The sequence below is a fragment of the Hippichthys cyanospilos genome, chromosome 11 (assembly GCF_059441005.1).
Source record: "Hippichthys cyanospilos isolate Australia breed blue-spotted pipefish chromosome 11, RoL_Hcya_1.0, whole genome shotgun sequence".
Lineage (NCBI taxonomy): Eukaryota > Metazoa > Chordata > Actinopteri > Syngnathiformes > Syngnathidae > Hippichthys > Hippichthys cyanospilos.
Window position 1 is genome coordinate 1477227 of NC_142379.1, and position 12940 is coordinate 1490166.

The 12940-nt window shown below is 44.0% G+C and overlaps 1 protein-coding gene across 1 annotated transcript; it reads right to left on the reverse strand.

Moving 5' to 3' along the window:
* Nucleotides 1-2698: 2698 nt before the first annotated feature.
* LOC148415397 (short transient receptor potential channel 4-like) lies at nt 2699-9798 on the reverse strand. Its single transcript, XM_088427410.1, has 10 exons — nt 9421-9798; nt 8808-9326; nt 5890-6226; nt 5658-5797; nt 4969-5282; nt 4709-4904; nt 4422-4616; nt 3655-3696; nt 3491-3580; nt 2699-3421 (listed from the first exon to the last, which is right to left on the reverse strand). Exons 1-10 carry the CDS (start codon nt 9796-9798, stop codon nt 2975-2977), a joined length of 2658 nt encoding a protein of 885 aa, XP_088283536.1. The 3' UTR covers nt 2699-2974.
* Between the last annotated feature and the right edge of the window lie 3142 nt (nt 9799-12940).

Genomic DNA, 12940 nt, shown 5'->3' on the forward strand with positions numbered 1-12940 from the left:
TATTCTATAGTTGATCGAGTGATCACATTTTTCGACAACTATTTTAGAAACTCATATGTATGGACATAAGAAGAAGGGTTCAAGGGTCATAATTACTGTGAATATTTGTAAGAAAAAAACATTCCTACTGCATATGCCCTGTGGCTTCTTCTGAAATACCATTCAGTGCCACAAGGTGGCATTAAAGTTCTGTCTGTCTTTTAATGCAATTCAGAGGTATTTTTTCCCTATTCTTCAGATAATTCTCCACAAATCATTTTTATTTTTGATTTCTGATTGTCTATTAATAAAGTTTGACAATTGTTTTGTTGCCATTCCCTTGAGCTCCATCTAGTGGATGCCCAGCCACTACTGTAGCTTCTACTCTATGCGCCTTATAATGTGGTGCGCTCTATATATAAAAACAGTTTAAAATAGGCCATTCATTAAAGGTACTCCTTATAATCCGGTGCGCCTAATAGTGCAGCTCCATCTAGTAGATGCATAATGTAACCCCAGCTACTACTGTAGCTTCTATTCTATGCGCCTTATAATGTGGCGTGCCTTCGGTATGAAAACATTTTAAAAATAGGCCATTCATTGAAAGTGCACCTTATAATACTTATGGTGCGGAAAATACGGTAACTACAATAAAATTATTCTGTGGGAATCACTGACTGAATGAACTGGCAAATTGAGTGCACAAAACTAAACCTTTTCGTGATCATGTTGTTTGTGTCATGGTCATGACCTACCAAAATGTAAAAAAAAAAAAAGGATAATTACTTCATCTCCACCACTCATTACTCAATAATTCTTGGAAAATCGTGCGACTAATTTGGTTCCCTTCACGACTTGTGGAAGCTGGCCATAAGCCACACCCACTCCGACACGAGGCCTTTCGAGGACAGAAAAAACAATACCGGCGCCATGATGTCAACCGCTGGCCGCTATGTGGAAAAACTGTTGACTTGCTCAGTCCGTCCATGCGGCTCCAGCGCCTTTCCTACGTGAATCTTCTATTTGCGGCGGACTCGATAATATCTGTGTACCGACTGCAATTTTCAAAGTTCTCGAGAAAGTTTTTGACTTCTCCGGCTCTAAAAGCCTCCGCGCTCGTCAGGGCTTTCATGCCGGTCACGGTCTCGCCGTCCAAAACGATGATGTGACAGATGCGTACGCTCTGCCGTGTTTTGATGATGGATGCGGAAGTGAGCGAGAGCCGACGGCCGCTGGAAGCTGCGTCCAATTAACTTCATCTGCGCCCTTGTTTTTGCTGCGCGCACGCCATTCTCTTATCGTTTTCGAAAGTCGGGATTATCAAATTCATGTCCTCCAGCTGTCACGATTAACTCTTTCGGTGCCATGGATGAGAATTCTCGTCTTTTAACCCCAGGGGGAACCCGACTCGGGCTTTTTGATGTTTTTGATGTGTGATATCAAAGGAAAAGCGTAAAGAAACACTAAACAATGCTGTCGTTTTGATTTTTGCCCATGTCAGGTTCATTTACTGCCATTCCAAATGGGACATATTGTCAATTTTGGACATTTTGAAAACCCCATATTTTTATGGAGTTTTTTTTTAATTAATTTTTTTATGGGAGGTAGCTGACATCCTTGACTATTACTTATCTAATATTAAGCCAAAAGAAACGTTTTTTAAAAAAAGTGCAACTATTGAATCAAAACAAAAATGGACCAATTTGATTTTTGCAGTGAAATGAATATTCATAATTTGAGTCGGGGATTCATATTGTGAGATGGATACGTTATTTGTTTTCCCTGTCAGTCGTGTGCCCCGTTTTTTTGGACAAGTTTGAAGCAGGTGTCGAGAATTTCCTGATGCTCTTGTATACAGACTCCGTATAAGAAATAAACTGTTTACTCGAATTGTTTACCTCCATCTCTAAACAGGACGTGTAAGAACTTCACTTTACTTGCAATCGTTGCCCATAAATGGAAACAATCGTCCAGAATTCGGCATTATATATCGCAGTTTTGTTTTTCCCATTGTAATTTGCTGATAGGGCAGTTTAATTGATGGCAATGTTTTCCCAAGAAAACAAAAATGAAAACGCAGCGTGTTATTTGGGCAGCATGACCGGCAAACTTTCCAAGAATTGCATTTCTTTTTATTCAATTGACCGCACACACAGTAAAAAAAGAAAAAAAAAATCACAGTAACCTACAATTATGTCACAATAATTTAGTTGCCTTGGCATACAGCGCTATGTAATTAGTACAAAATTCATGTTTAGAGGTTACTTGAAGCAGCTTCGTTTATGAAAATAATGAATAATTTACTATACAAATGACATGAGCCCTTAAGCCTCTTCCAAAATTATTGTCACGCAGACAGACTATTTAGAATTAAAAAAAAAAAAAAAAACGAAAAAACATTCTTGATACTTTATTAATGGTACCCTCCACTTTCCATAATTCAGCGCTGGCCTATGACCTGATTATGACATATTTTTATGTAATACGGAACTCTAAATATGGTAGAAGCTAACGAGAACATGGACTCCCACCTTCATTTAATAAATTACAACAAAGCAGGGAAAAAACAAACAATTCTTGAAATTGTAGACATGAACTCATTAAATCCCAAAGAGATATTTTATGCTCTTTTTTTTTTTTTTTGTCCAGACAAAGAGTCCCCCCCACCTTTTTTTTTTTTTGGGGGGGGGGGGGGTGCTGAAAATGTCTGGTAAATAAAATAAAGTGATCCTTTAGTTAACTCAAATAATCAATAATTGTAGGTAGATAGGTGCTACATCTTACTTCAGGTGCTAACATCAATAATTACCTCAAATAATTGCTTACTAAATGAATTTATTCCCAGCTATTTTTTAGATGCTCCTTTAGCCAAAAACCTTGGAAAAAAAAAAAAGAAAAAGACTAAACGCGCACCCGGAATCGAACGCCCGGGCTTGAAAAACGTCAAAATGTATCTTTGGCGTTGAATGAGTTAATATGCGCATCGGTTAGGTGACTAATGTCCAGCGGTTTGCAGTTTGCACGAATGCTCCTTCTCTTGAGCGTCCTTCTCTTGAGCGTCCTTCTCTTGAGCGTCCTTCTCCACCTCCTGCGCGGCTTGCACGATGACCCTGGGACTCACGAGCCCGCGCTTCGGTCCCCCTGCCGTTTCCGAGCCCGTTGAGGTCATTTCGCCGCGGTCCCGAGACGACCCCCGTCTTTCGGCGGCGGCCGCGTCGCCCGGACCGCGACTCGCGTTGTCGGTTACGTTGGGCCTGCGGACGGCCGTCTCAAACACCTCCAACCTCTGCTGTGACTCCTCCTGGCACCATTTCGGGGAATACTTGAAGGCGTTTCCGGGGTAAGCGAAGGGGGAGCTCGCTAGTTTCCCCGAGCCGAGGGATTTGCCCTTCATCATTCCTAGAACCTCGTAGCGGAAGCTGGAGATGTCCTGCTTCAGCTCCTGTCAAAGATTCAGGACAAACGTCTTAACAATAAGGGACGGGTCTTCGGTTAAGCGGGTTTACGCTACCTTGAAGTTTTCTTCAGTCAAGCCTTCCTCCGTCTTGGCGTCTCTGATCATCGCGGCGACGTAGCGTTTTACTAAGTTTCTCAAAACCTCCTGAAAAGTTGCCGCTGATGTTGACGTAATCAAATCTCCGATGAATTATCACAGATAATGGAAATGCGCCTTACCTGATACTCATGGTTTAGTCTGACATTGTCTGCTGCACGCCTCTGAAATTACACAAGTAAATCTTGTGTATATAAGTGAAAGGCCGTTACACAAGACCGTTTTCTATCTAAAGCCGCGCGGACCAAATTTTGATCGTTGGCAAAATTTCCTTGGTGCAAAAATAATCACTGATACTCGTGACCGTTTGTCCCAAAATCGTCTTAAAAAAAGAAAACTACAGGCGGACGTCTGACCGGGAGTTTGCAGAGCGTTTTGACTTTCATTCACCGTGACGAGAACGCAATACCTGATACCTTCGCCAACACTCGCGAGTGAAATTTTGAACGTTTGCAAAATTTCCTCGGTGCGAGAATAATCACTGATACTCGTGACCGTTTGTCCCAAAATTTTCCGGGCGTTTGCAGACCGTTTGTGACTTTGGACGCACCCTAATAAGAAGGCATTATCTGATAGCTTCGACTTGAACAAAGCGTGATAAGAAGGAAATATTGACTGTGTTTATGACTAGTATTGCATTGATGTAGTACGATTAGCTGAGTTTCCGTTTTCAAACAGAACTCTTGAACGGATGCTTTCCTTTTCGTCTTCCCGTCTCGGAATTTGGGACCAAAACACCCCAGATTGTTTGCGAATATGTCTAATCCAAGATACTTGAGCTCATCGCAGGACAAACATTTATTTTTCGGTTTCCCCATGCTCGATTTCATCGATTAGGTCAGGTTAGGAGTGTGAGCCAAATCCCGGAAAACGTAATGAAAAAACTTACCCCCAAAGTTTCAAAGGTTTCAAGTCTCTTCAAGCTGGGCCTCCGAAACACACGCGCTTGTATCCATCCCGTCAGATAAAAAAAAGACTTTGGGCTGGGTATTATGTTGAACGGAGACGGCAAAGTTCCTCCCTCTTCAAAGTAGCTCATCCATAATTTAGTTCTGGCAAATTTCCACTCTATATCCGCGTGATCCTTAAAAGAATATTCGGGTCGTTTATCAGAGGCGTTCGTAAAAGAAAACAAGACAAACGGGAGCGGTTAAACAATGGAGCAGGCTAACTCACGGCAATGTGCTGGTAGGAGTTGTTCATCATGGCAATTAGCATGTTGAGCAGCACAACCAGGGAGATGATGTTGTACGTGCCGAACATGGTGGTTCCGACGAACTCGGTAAATTCATGATCCGGCTTCACCCGCGTCACGTAGAGGGAAATGAGGCCAAACACGGACCAGAATAATGACTGCAGCGTCTCGAATAACCTGAAAAACACGGAGATCGTACATCAGGTTTCGTCGCGAGCGGCGCTTCGCTTTCACGACGTACGTTGAGAAGGCGTTGTTTTGCTGCATGCAGCGGATGCCCTTGCAGTTGTCGCCCACGTCGGTGGCGTAGTAGTAGTAGAGCTGGTTGAGGCCGTTGGCGAAGGCCAGCAGAACCAGACAGTAGATGAAGAGGAACTTGAGGATGTCCAGGAGCATGCGGCCCAGCGAGATCTGCAGCGGGCCCAGGTGGGAATTGGCGGTGAAAAGGCAGATGAGGCGCAGGGAGCTGAAGATGTTGGCGATGGCAAACAAGGCCTCGGCTATCAGAGTCGGGTGCCACATTTCCCAGCTGCATCGGGGTTTGTGCCCGCTGTACTGCAAAATAAGCGTACGCGGCCTCGTCAAAGATCCGGTCGATCCGGCTTCGGGTTATCCTCTCCCTAGTGACTTGATGTGTACCCCAGGGCTCTGTGCCGGGGCCCGTGCTTTTCATCGTCTACTTTTCCCCTCTGTGCTACTTTCCAAATTTTCAATCTTCTCTTCCGCTGCCTCCCGCTGTCGGACATTAACTCCTGGTTCACATCCGATTTTGTAACATTAACTCCTTCAATCCCAAAGACATATGTTTATGTTTTATTTTTATGATTCCAGACATTGCGTTTCTTTTTTTCTTTTTTGCATTTTTAATGTCTATATACTCACACACTTTTAAAATGATCAAAGTCACTTTTGCTTCTACAACTGCATTACCTTTGCGTAGGCAACAATCTTCAGGGAAATGGTTGCAAGATACAGCGCGTTCATAATGAAGTCCATAATGTTCCACCAGTCGTCCATGTAGTCTTGGAAACCACTATCCCACATCTGCTTGATCTCTGTCCAGATGAAACCTCCAAGATACAAGCAAGAGCTGGAAATATGATTGTGCCGCCACCGGGCCAGTTATAGGAATAACAAAATGTTCTTTGAAGTGGTTCTTTACCGATTACCCAGGGTAGGATCATCCATTCCACCACGGTGGGTGCCGGGCCCTGAAAGTCCCGCTGCGGGGCTTCGATGTGCTGCGACGCCAAGAAGAGCAGGAACAGGAACGTCAAATAGGAAGCGGCGTGACAGATGAACTTGATGAAGGGCTTGCGGATGAATAAGCCGTAACGGCTTTTGGGGGAGACCAAGTAAAGGATGGATAAGACTGGGAAGAGGAGCCCGATGAGAAAACACGTGATGAGCTTGACCGCCCAGTGACGCCTCCTCCAGCCTGGGATCTCATCGTACCACCGAGAGGCCAGCAGCTGCTGGCAGTTGGGCTGGGCCACAAACTAACCGCAAGACAGAGAAGGAGATCGTAACCCACCCACCCAACAACAATCGTCAAAAATGGGAAATAATATTCCTGACGAAAATGGTTCTACTTATTTATTAAAGGGTGCTTAACGGGTAAATCCAACTTATAATTGATCATAGTCGTTTGTACTGCCCCAGTAGCGCCGGTGCAAGAGTAAATACACGCCCACATTATCCGAAAAGACGTTCACTTCTTTACCTTTAGTTTCATTTCGAGGTCGGGTAATAGATATTTCGCGCCGAGTCCGCCCAGTTAACAGCAATTTTCATTTAGCAGTTACAAAATTTTACTGTAGAATCTGTGGACGTGTCGAAAATGTGTGTTTGGGAGCACGCGGCTGGACAAGCAACGTTGTAGTGCATAATTCACCCGAGGGCGGAACTGTTGTTTATGACTAGCGGTTTCCTGAGAGGTTTCATTTGATAGGAGGAACGGGTGTCGCTGTGTGCGCTCTCTTGACTTGTCTTTTCTTTGTTGGCACTCCAGTTCATTTCATTGTCAGTTAAATGCCTGTTTTGGTTTCTTGGTTCACTCCTCCTCTCACTCTCACTGATGGCTAAAACGTTAGCTATTTTGTTGCGTCGTTGAGGCGGTCGTCATGAATGTGCCACTGCAGTAAACGGGACGTTTCACTTCCTGGGTTGAAATGTCTGTACCAAAATAAAAACCTGAAACTTTGATCAGAAATTAAATTGCCAATGTGCCAAAAATAAGATTTCATCTTTTATATGCGTATATTTAGCTGCTGAAAGTCACTTTTGTGAGTTTGTCAAACCGTTCCAAGTATAATTTATGATTTTTTTTTTTTCACGAGTCGTCGAATCTGCTTCTCATCCTCTGCTCTCCAAGATGTGATAAAAACATCTGCAAGGCATCTTTTTTCTGGTGATGGGAGTTCATTTCAGCTTAACCTCGTTAGAGACAAATGGATTCACTCCATAATGGGGTGGGTGATGAGGTCATCTTTCCACGCAGAATCCCTTTGAATCTTCCCATCTTGCTTCGGGAGTGGCCAAATTGCGTGTTGTGGCTGCAGGCGAGCGCGAGGCCTCGTGCGTGGCATCAAGCGGAGGATTCATTTGCTGTATGATTCGAAAATCGGCCCCTCCGGTTATATGGCATTTGTTTACACAAACCCTGGTAGCAGGAAGAGATTTTGAGGACATGTGCTAAGTGCTTGTAATGTTCTGCGGCGTTTCTGTAACCACCTTGGGATGTATCCAATCAGACAAACCACGATAGCAACCTGTAAAAAGCTTGCGGTTATGCCGTCTGCAGCGATATACTCTACTGCTTATGTGCAGTGAAAATGAGCGACTACGTGTGCTGGTGCTGAACGAAACGGGGACATTTATTTGTCTCGTGTTCTGCTTGATCGACAAGGAGTCAAATATACAGAAATCATTTTCTGTATATATATATATATATATATATATATATATATATATATATATATATATATATATATATATATATATATATATATATAATGTATATATATATATATATATATATATATATATATATATATATATATGTATATATATATAGGACACCCCTGGTTTAGTGTGTTTGATAAGCACCTAAATTTTCGCCGCTTGTGTTCCTATCACATCCAATAAGCCAATCAATGTGACAAAAATATTATATCCGGTATAGCCTCTCGGAGTAGTGCATTATTTCCAAACCCAATTCCCGTAATGCCTGACATCCCAATGTTCTCCTAACGTTGAAATATTCCAAGTTTGGGGTAAATAGCCATCACGTCGTCATGGTCACACTTGAATCCGATCGCCTGGGGGCCGAGGAGACAACGGTAATGCGTTACATTAAGAACCAGCCTCGCAATTAGGGGCTGGCCAAAAGTCCCTCAGGACACCTCTAACCATTTAGACCCATTTGTGGCTGCTCTTGTCTTCTTGTCACTATCTTTATCATTTAGCCCTTGTATATCTAATAGCGGCCTTTTGTCCACTTTGATTTTCTTTTCAGCAGCTGTAAAAACCTTTTACAGCCAAGTATTTCACTCAATAATCCTTCTTGAGGGCCACAAATATCTTTATTCGCAGGCTGTTGAATTGGTGTAAAGCGCTTTGTCCTTGTCCTCCTCCAAGAGGGGACCCGCTCGTATGTGTTCAAAATGGTTTGCGATAAATGTTTTCTGATGGGCTTGCTGCGATGAGCTCTTATTCGCTCGGAGATTGCGGGACGCATGGAGGAAGATCTATTCCCGGGTGGGCCGGACCAATAAAATCGCGGTATATATTTATATACCGTATTTTTTGGACGATAAGCCGCGACTTTTTTCTCATGTATTGAGCCGTGCGGCTTGTAGTCCGGTGTGACTTGTTTGCTGTTTTTTTTTTCGAGCGCATGCTTTTGAGGCGAAGACTCTCCTAACGTCCGCTTACGACCCAAGCTAAGCTTAGCGCTCTCCGTGACCCAGAAAACTGATTGAAACTGATTTACAGGCAGGCGTGACTAGAAACCAGCAAACTCGACGGCGCGGTTTGGGAAAGTATTGCGAAAAGGGACGGCTCCCTTTTGCCACTTACTTCTTTCTGGCAATATTTGATGGCCAACTTCACCCGGGCCAGATCGTTGGCGTTGTCATCCAGCAGCGGGTTGACGTCGTCGCGGTAGTTGAGTATGATCTCCAGCTCTCGGGAGCTCCTGGTCTGGTCCAGGAGGTCCTTGGCAAATCTCTTGCACGTGCAGGACAGCTCCTCGTACTCCGACTTGAACTCGTTCTCCACCGTGCTGAGCTCCTTCAGCTCCCAGCTGAGCTGAAAGGCGGTGAGGAAGGGGTCCTCGCTGGACAGGGCGATGAGCGAGGGGCTGGCCAGCGCCTTGTAAATGTTGAGGCGGGAGTGCGAGTGGCGCAGGCCGTCCACGTCCAGGCTGGACACGCACTCCAGGCAGTCGCACAGCACGGCGTGCGGCTGAGGGATGGAGACGCCTCGCTGCACCAGCAGTTTGATGATCTCGTAGTTGTTGGTGTGGGCCGCCAGGATGATCGGCGTGATGTCCGGGGTGAAGTCGGAAAACTGCTTGTCCAGCAGTATGGGCGGCAGCTTTACGGGAACAGACGAGCCGTTTCCAAGTGGGATGGTAGACTGACGCTGCGCGATTGGCCCTTTCGGCGCAAATCCCTCAGGACGGGCGTACCTGCTTGTCCCCCCTCGGCCTCTTGTGGTTGAGCAGCAGCTCGACGGCGCCCACCACTTCCTTGCGGATGGCGTGCAGCAGGGCGTCGCCCACGTGCACGTTGTAGCTGAGCAGCAGCTCCACGATCTCCAGGTTCTCGTTCTCGATGGCGATGAGCAGCGCCGTGCGCCCCAGCGAGTCCACGCAGTCGATGTTGATGCGAAAGTAGATCTCGGCCTCCTCCAGGGCTTCCTTCACCGTGGCGTAGTCCCCCTTGCCCACCGCCCCGAGGTAGGCCCTCTCCAGGGCCGACAGCTCCGACTCGGCCCGCACGATGCGCAGGGGGATGCGGTCGCTGTACGACGAGCTGTCCGTCTTCTTATAGTACAGCTGGGACATCGCCTGCCTCTTCTCGTCGCGTGCGCGATTGGCCTAAGCGACCCAAACCGTCCTTGCACGCGTTAGGCTTTCGTGCTCTAGCCCAGGGGTGTCAAACTCGTTTTAGCTCGCGGGCCGCATACGGGGAAAATCTATTCCCATGGTATAGCTTTATATAACTTAGGAACAGCAACTTTACATGTATTATTCTTTTTTAGAAATATCGTCCAGAATAGTACAAGAAAAACATGACCTTACTAGTATTCGTGATACATTTCAAGTATCAGCATCAGCTCATTTTTTTACTTTATTTTATACTTTGCAAAATCATCTTCCGGGCCCCATTAAACCCGCCAGCGGGCCAAAACCGGCCCACGGACCTTAGGTTTGACACCCACGTTGTTGCCTGCCTGCCCCAATGTAGAGTAAACCTCCCTCCATTTTTATTGTTATTTCTTAATACAGTAATATAGTAATTTTGGTGTAACTCCTTGTTTACATTGTAATTGCTATCTTGACCATTAGATAGCAGCAAACTGTTTAGTTTGGAATCGTAAATCAGCTATTTAAATATTCTTTATTTAGTTTTTTTTCCCCTTTTGATGTGTTAATGTTGACCATGCGGATTCATATAAAAGAAAAACCAAGTCATACGATGTTTTTGCAAAAGAGTCACTATACCAAAACTAAGCAATAAATTAATTTATATTCCAATGAATTTTCTCTTATTTTGAAAAGGAAAATGTACTGTTTCCACGTTAAAAAGGCATTCATTTATATTTGCGGATCCCTACAGAAGGGTGTTATTTGTACACATTTTTGACCAATGTAAAGTGTTGAAAATTGCACAAACTTGATGCATTTGCAGACATGAGGTTGAGATATATATATATATATATATATATATATATATATATATATATATATATATATATATATATATATATATATATATATATATATATATATATATATATATATATATATATATATATATATAATGCCCTCTATTTCCCCGATTAAAAAGAAATAGGCTTTACCTTTTCCACGCTGCAAAGTAGCCACGAGCAGAAAATGTCAAAGAAAATGGAGGTGGGGGGGAAAAATACACGCCGGTGTCCTCTTCTCCGGAATAAGAAGTCCTTCAGTGCACAGAAAGCACTAAGTCAATGACATGTCAAGCAGTCGGCTTGGCACTTCCCCTCTCCCTCCTCTACGGACACATCCTGTCAAGCCGCCGCCTCCCTCTTCATCTCAAGTCTTTCCTCTTTTCTTTTCCCTCGTGCAGATTTGCACTTTTCCATGTAAAAGTCAATCGTGTGTGGCGTTGGGATTCTCGCTTACGGAACGTGGCGTCATCGTTATCCTCGCTGCAGCTATTATCGCTCTCAAGAAGACAGTCGCTGGACAGTTTGGTGTTGTGTGTGTGTGTGTGTGTGGGGGGGGGGGGGGTCTTTATCCCCGCATAGATTGATGGGATCCCATATAAGCGGAATTCATCTATTCATAATGTTTGTAAACAAAATGTGTGGCAGGTAAGCCAAATGCTAGGCCATAGGTAAGCGGAGCTGCATTCAATTTTGTTGGACGATGCCGTTAGCTTCGATTATTAGACACAGATACAATGGTACATTGATACAATGCTCATTTTTTGTAGTCAACACGGCCGATAAACGATATTTGGACCTAAATTTCATATCACTGAAAGAGGGAATTGTGGAAAATACTGTCAAGTATATAAATATATATATAAATATGCATTTCATTCCTCTTTTTTTTCTATACAGAAATTGTAACAATAAGCTCCGGGATGCTTCCTTGTACATCATGGCAGTATAGAAAGTAAAGATTATAATATAACTTAAAATGTTCAATTTTCACCTACAATGTCTTTGTTTTTACTCCAAACAAAAAACAAAAAGTGCAGTATTTCCAGGATATGCAGCATCTCTTATAAAGTTATCTGAACTTAATTTCAATACTTGAAAACAATTTCAATAAATTGTACCCTGCAATTAACTCCGTATAAAACTGATTATTTTAAAATTGGGTGTCACACTTTTAATAAAGACCCATGCTAATAGTCGTCAAAAAGTAGAATATCGCCCCGATAATCGGCCTATCCCTGTTGTCAATGCCGCAATCACAAAACAGAAAATCTCCCAGAGAAAACAAAAACAAATGATTTATATGTATGTATAAAAAAAAAATGGAGCCTGTCGTCCACTAGAGGGCGGAAAAACACCGTTTGTTGTTGGACATTCACGTTGTCAACATGACAAATGAAAGCTGCATCGTGTGGGGGCAGGAAACTTTTTCACCCTATGGGGATGGGGGGGGACTTTCCCCCAGGGGGGTGGTCGTTTTTTAGGGGGTGTCTGAAGAGGAGTACAAATATCTAGGCCAAGCAAATGGGTAATGGTCCATATATTAGCGAGTCCTCCGGTCCACTTCTTGAAATGTTGTTTACTGCTTGTGAACTTTTCTCGCTCAGGAGTTTTATGCGGGCAATAAATAAGATTTAGCGCCGCAGGCTCGAGGGCACCTAGAGCCGCGAGCGCAGACGTTTGCAGCAACATCATTTAATATTAATCGCATCATTTATCGAGGAAGTCTTTTTCTTCGCTAAAAATCTTCAGCAAATAAAGTAAGCGGAATCAACTAGGCCTACACTTTGTATTTCACGCGAAACGCACGCGGCCCGGCTTTGCGCGCGGGTTTCGGCCTGGTCGCTCAAGAAGATCCCCGGTGATGCAATGGTCAGAAATTCCAACGTCATTAGGTGGACATGAGCTAATTAGCGTTGCCGGGCTTCTTCGGAACTTGATTGACACGTTGATGCAACCCGAGCAGATTCGTGAATCACGTACCATATATTTGATGACGGCTGTTGCTGACCAGTAACGATGTGACGCTCGCAAACAAACCGAGTCCTTTGATTGGCTCTTCGTGGTGCTTATATGTTGAGGTGAATTGGTGTGGGGGTGAACAGCTCCTTACAACAGGGGATCGTAAACTTTATGGAGTCGTTTGATTTAGTTGACCCTTTAACAGTTCATTTGTTTGTGCTTTGTTTGGCCTGATCTTTGTTTTTGGCGCCGCCTCTGGCCGCTGTTGATATTGCAGGATATTGAAGGATGATGTGGCTTCACTTGAGAGCAAA

Excerpts from the sequence above, each read along its gene's own strand:
- LOC148415397 (XM_088427410.1), bottom strand. The coding sequence starts at position 9,798 with ATGTCCCAGCTGTACTATAAGAAGACGGACAGCTCGTCGTACAGCGAC. Across the intron at positions 4,905-4,968 it reads CAAAACAACGCCTTCTCAAC|GTTATTCGAGACGCTGCAGT; the intron begins GTACGTCGTGAA and ends CGTGTTTTTCAG. Across the intron at positions 3,697-4,421 it reads AAACCTTTGAAACTTTGGGG|AGGCGTGCAGCAGACAATGT; the intron begins GTAAGTTTTTTC and ends GTGTAATTTCAG.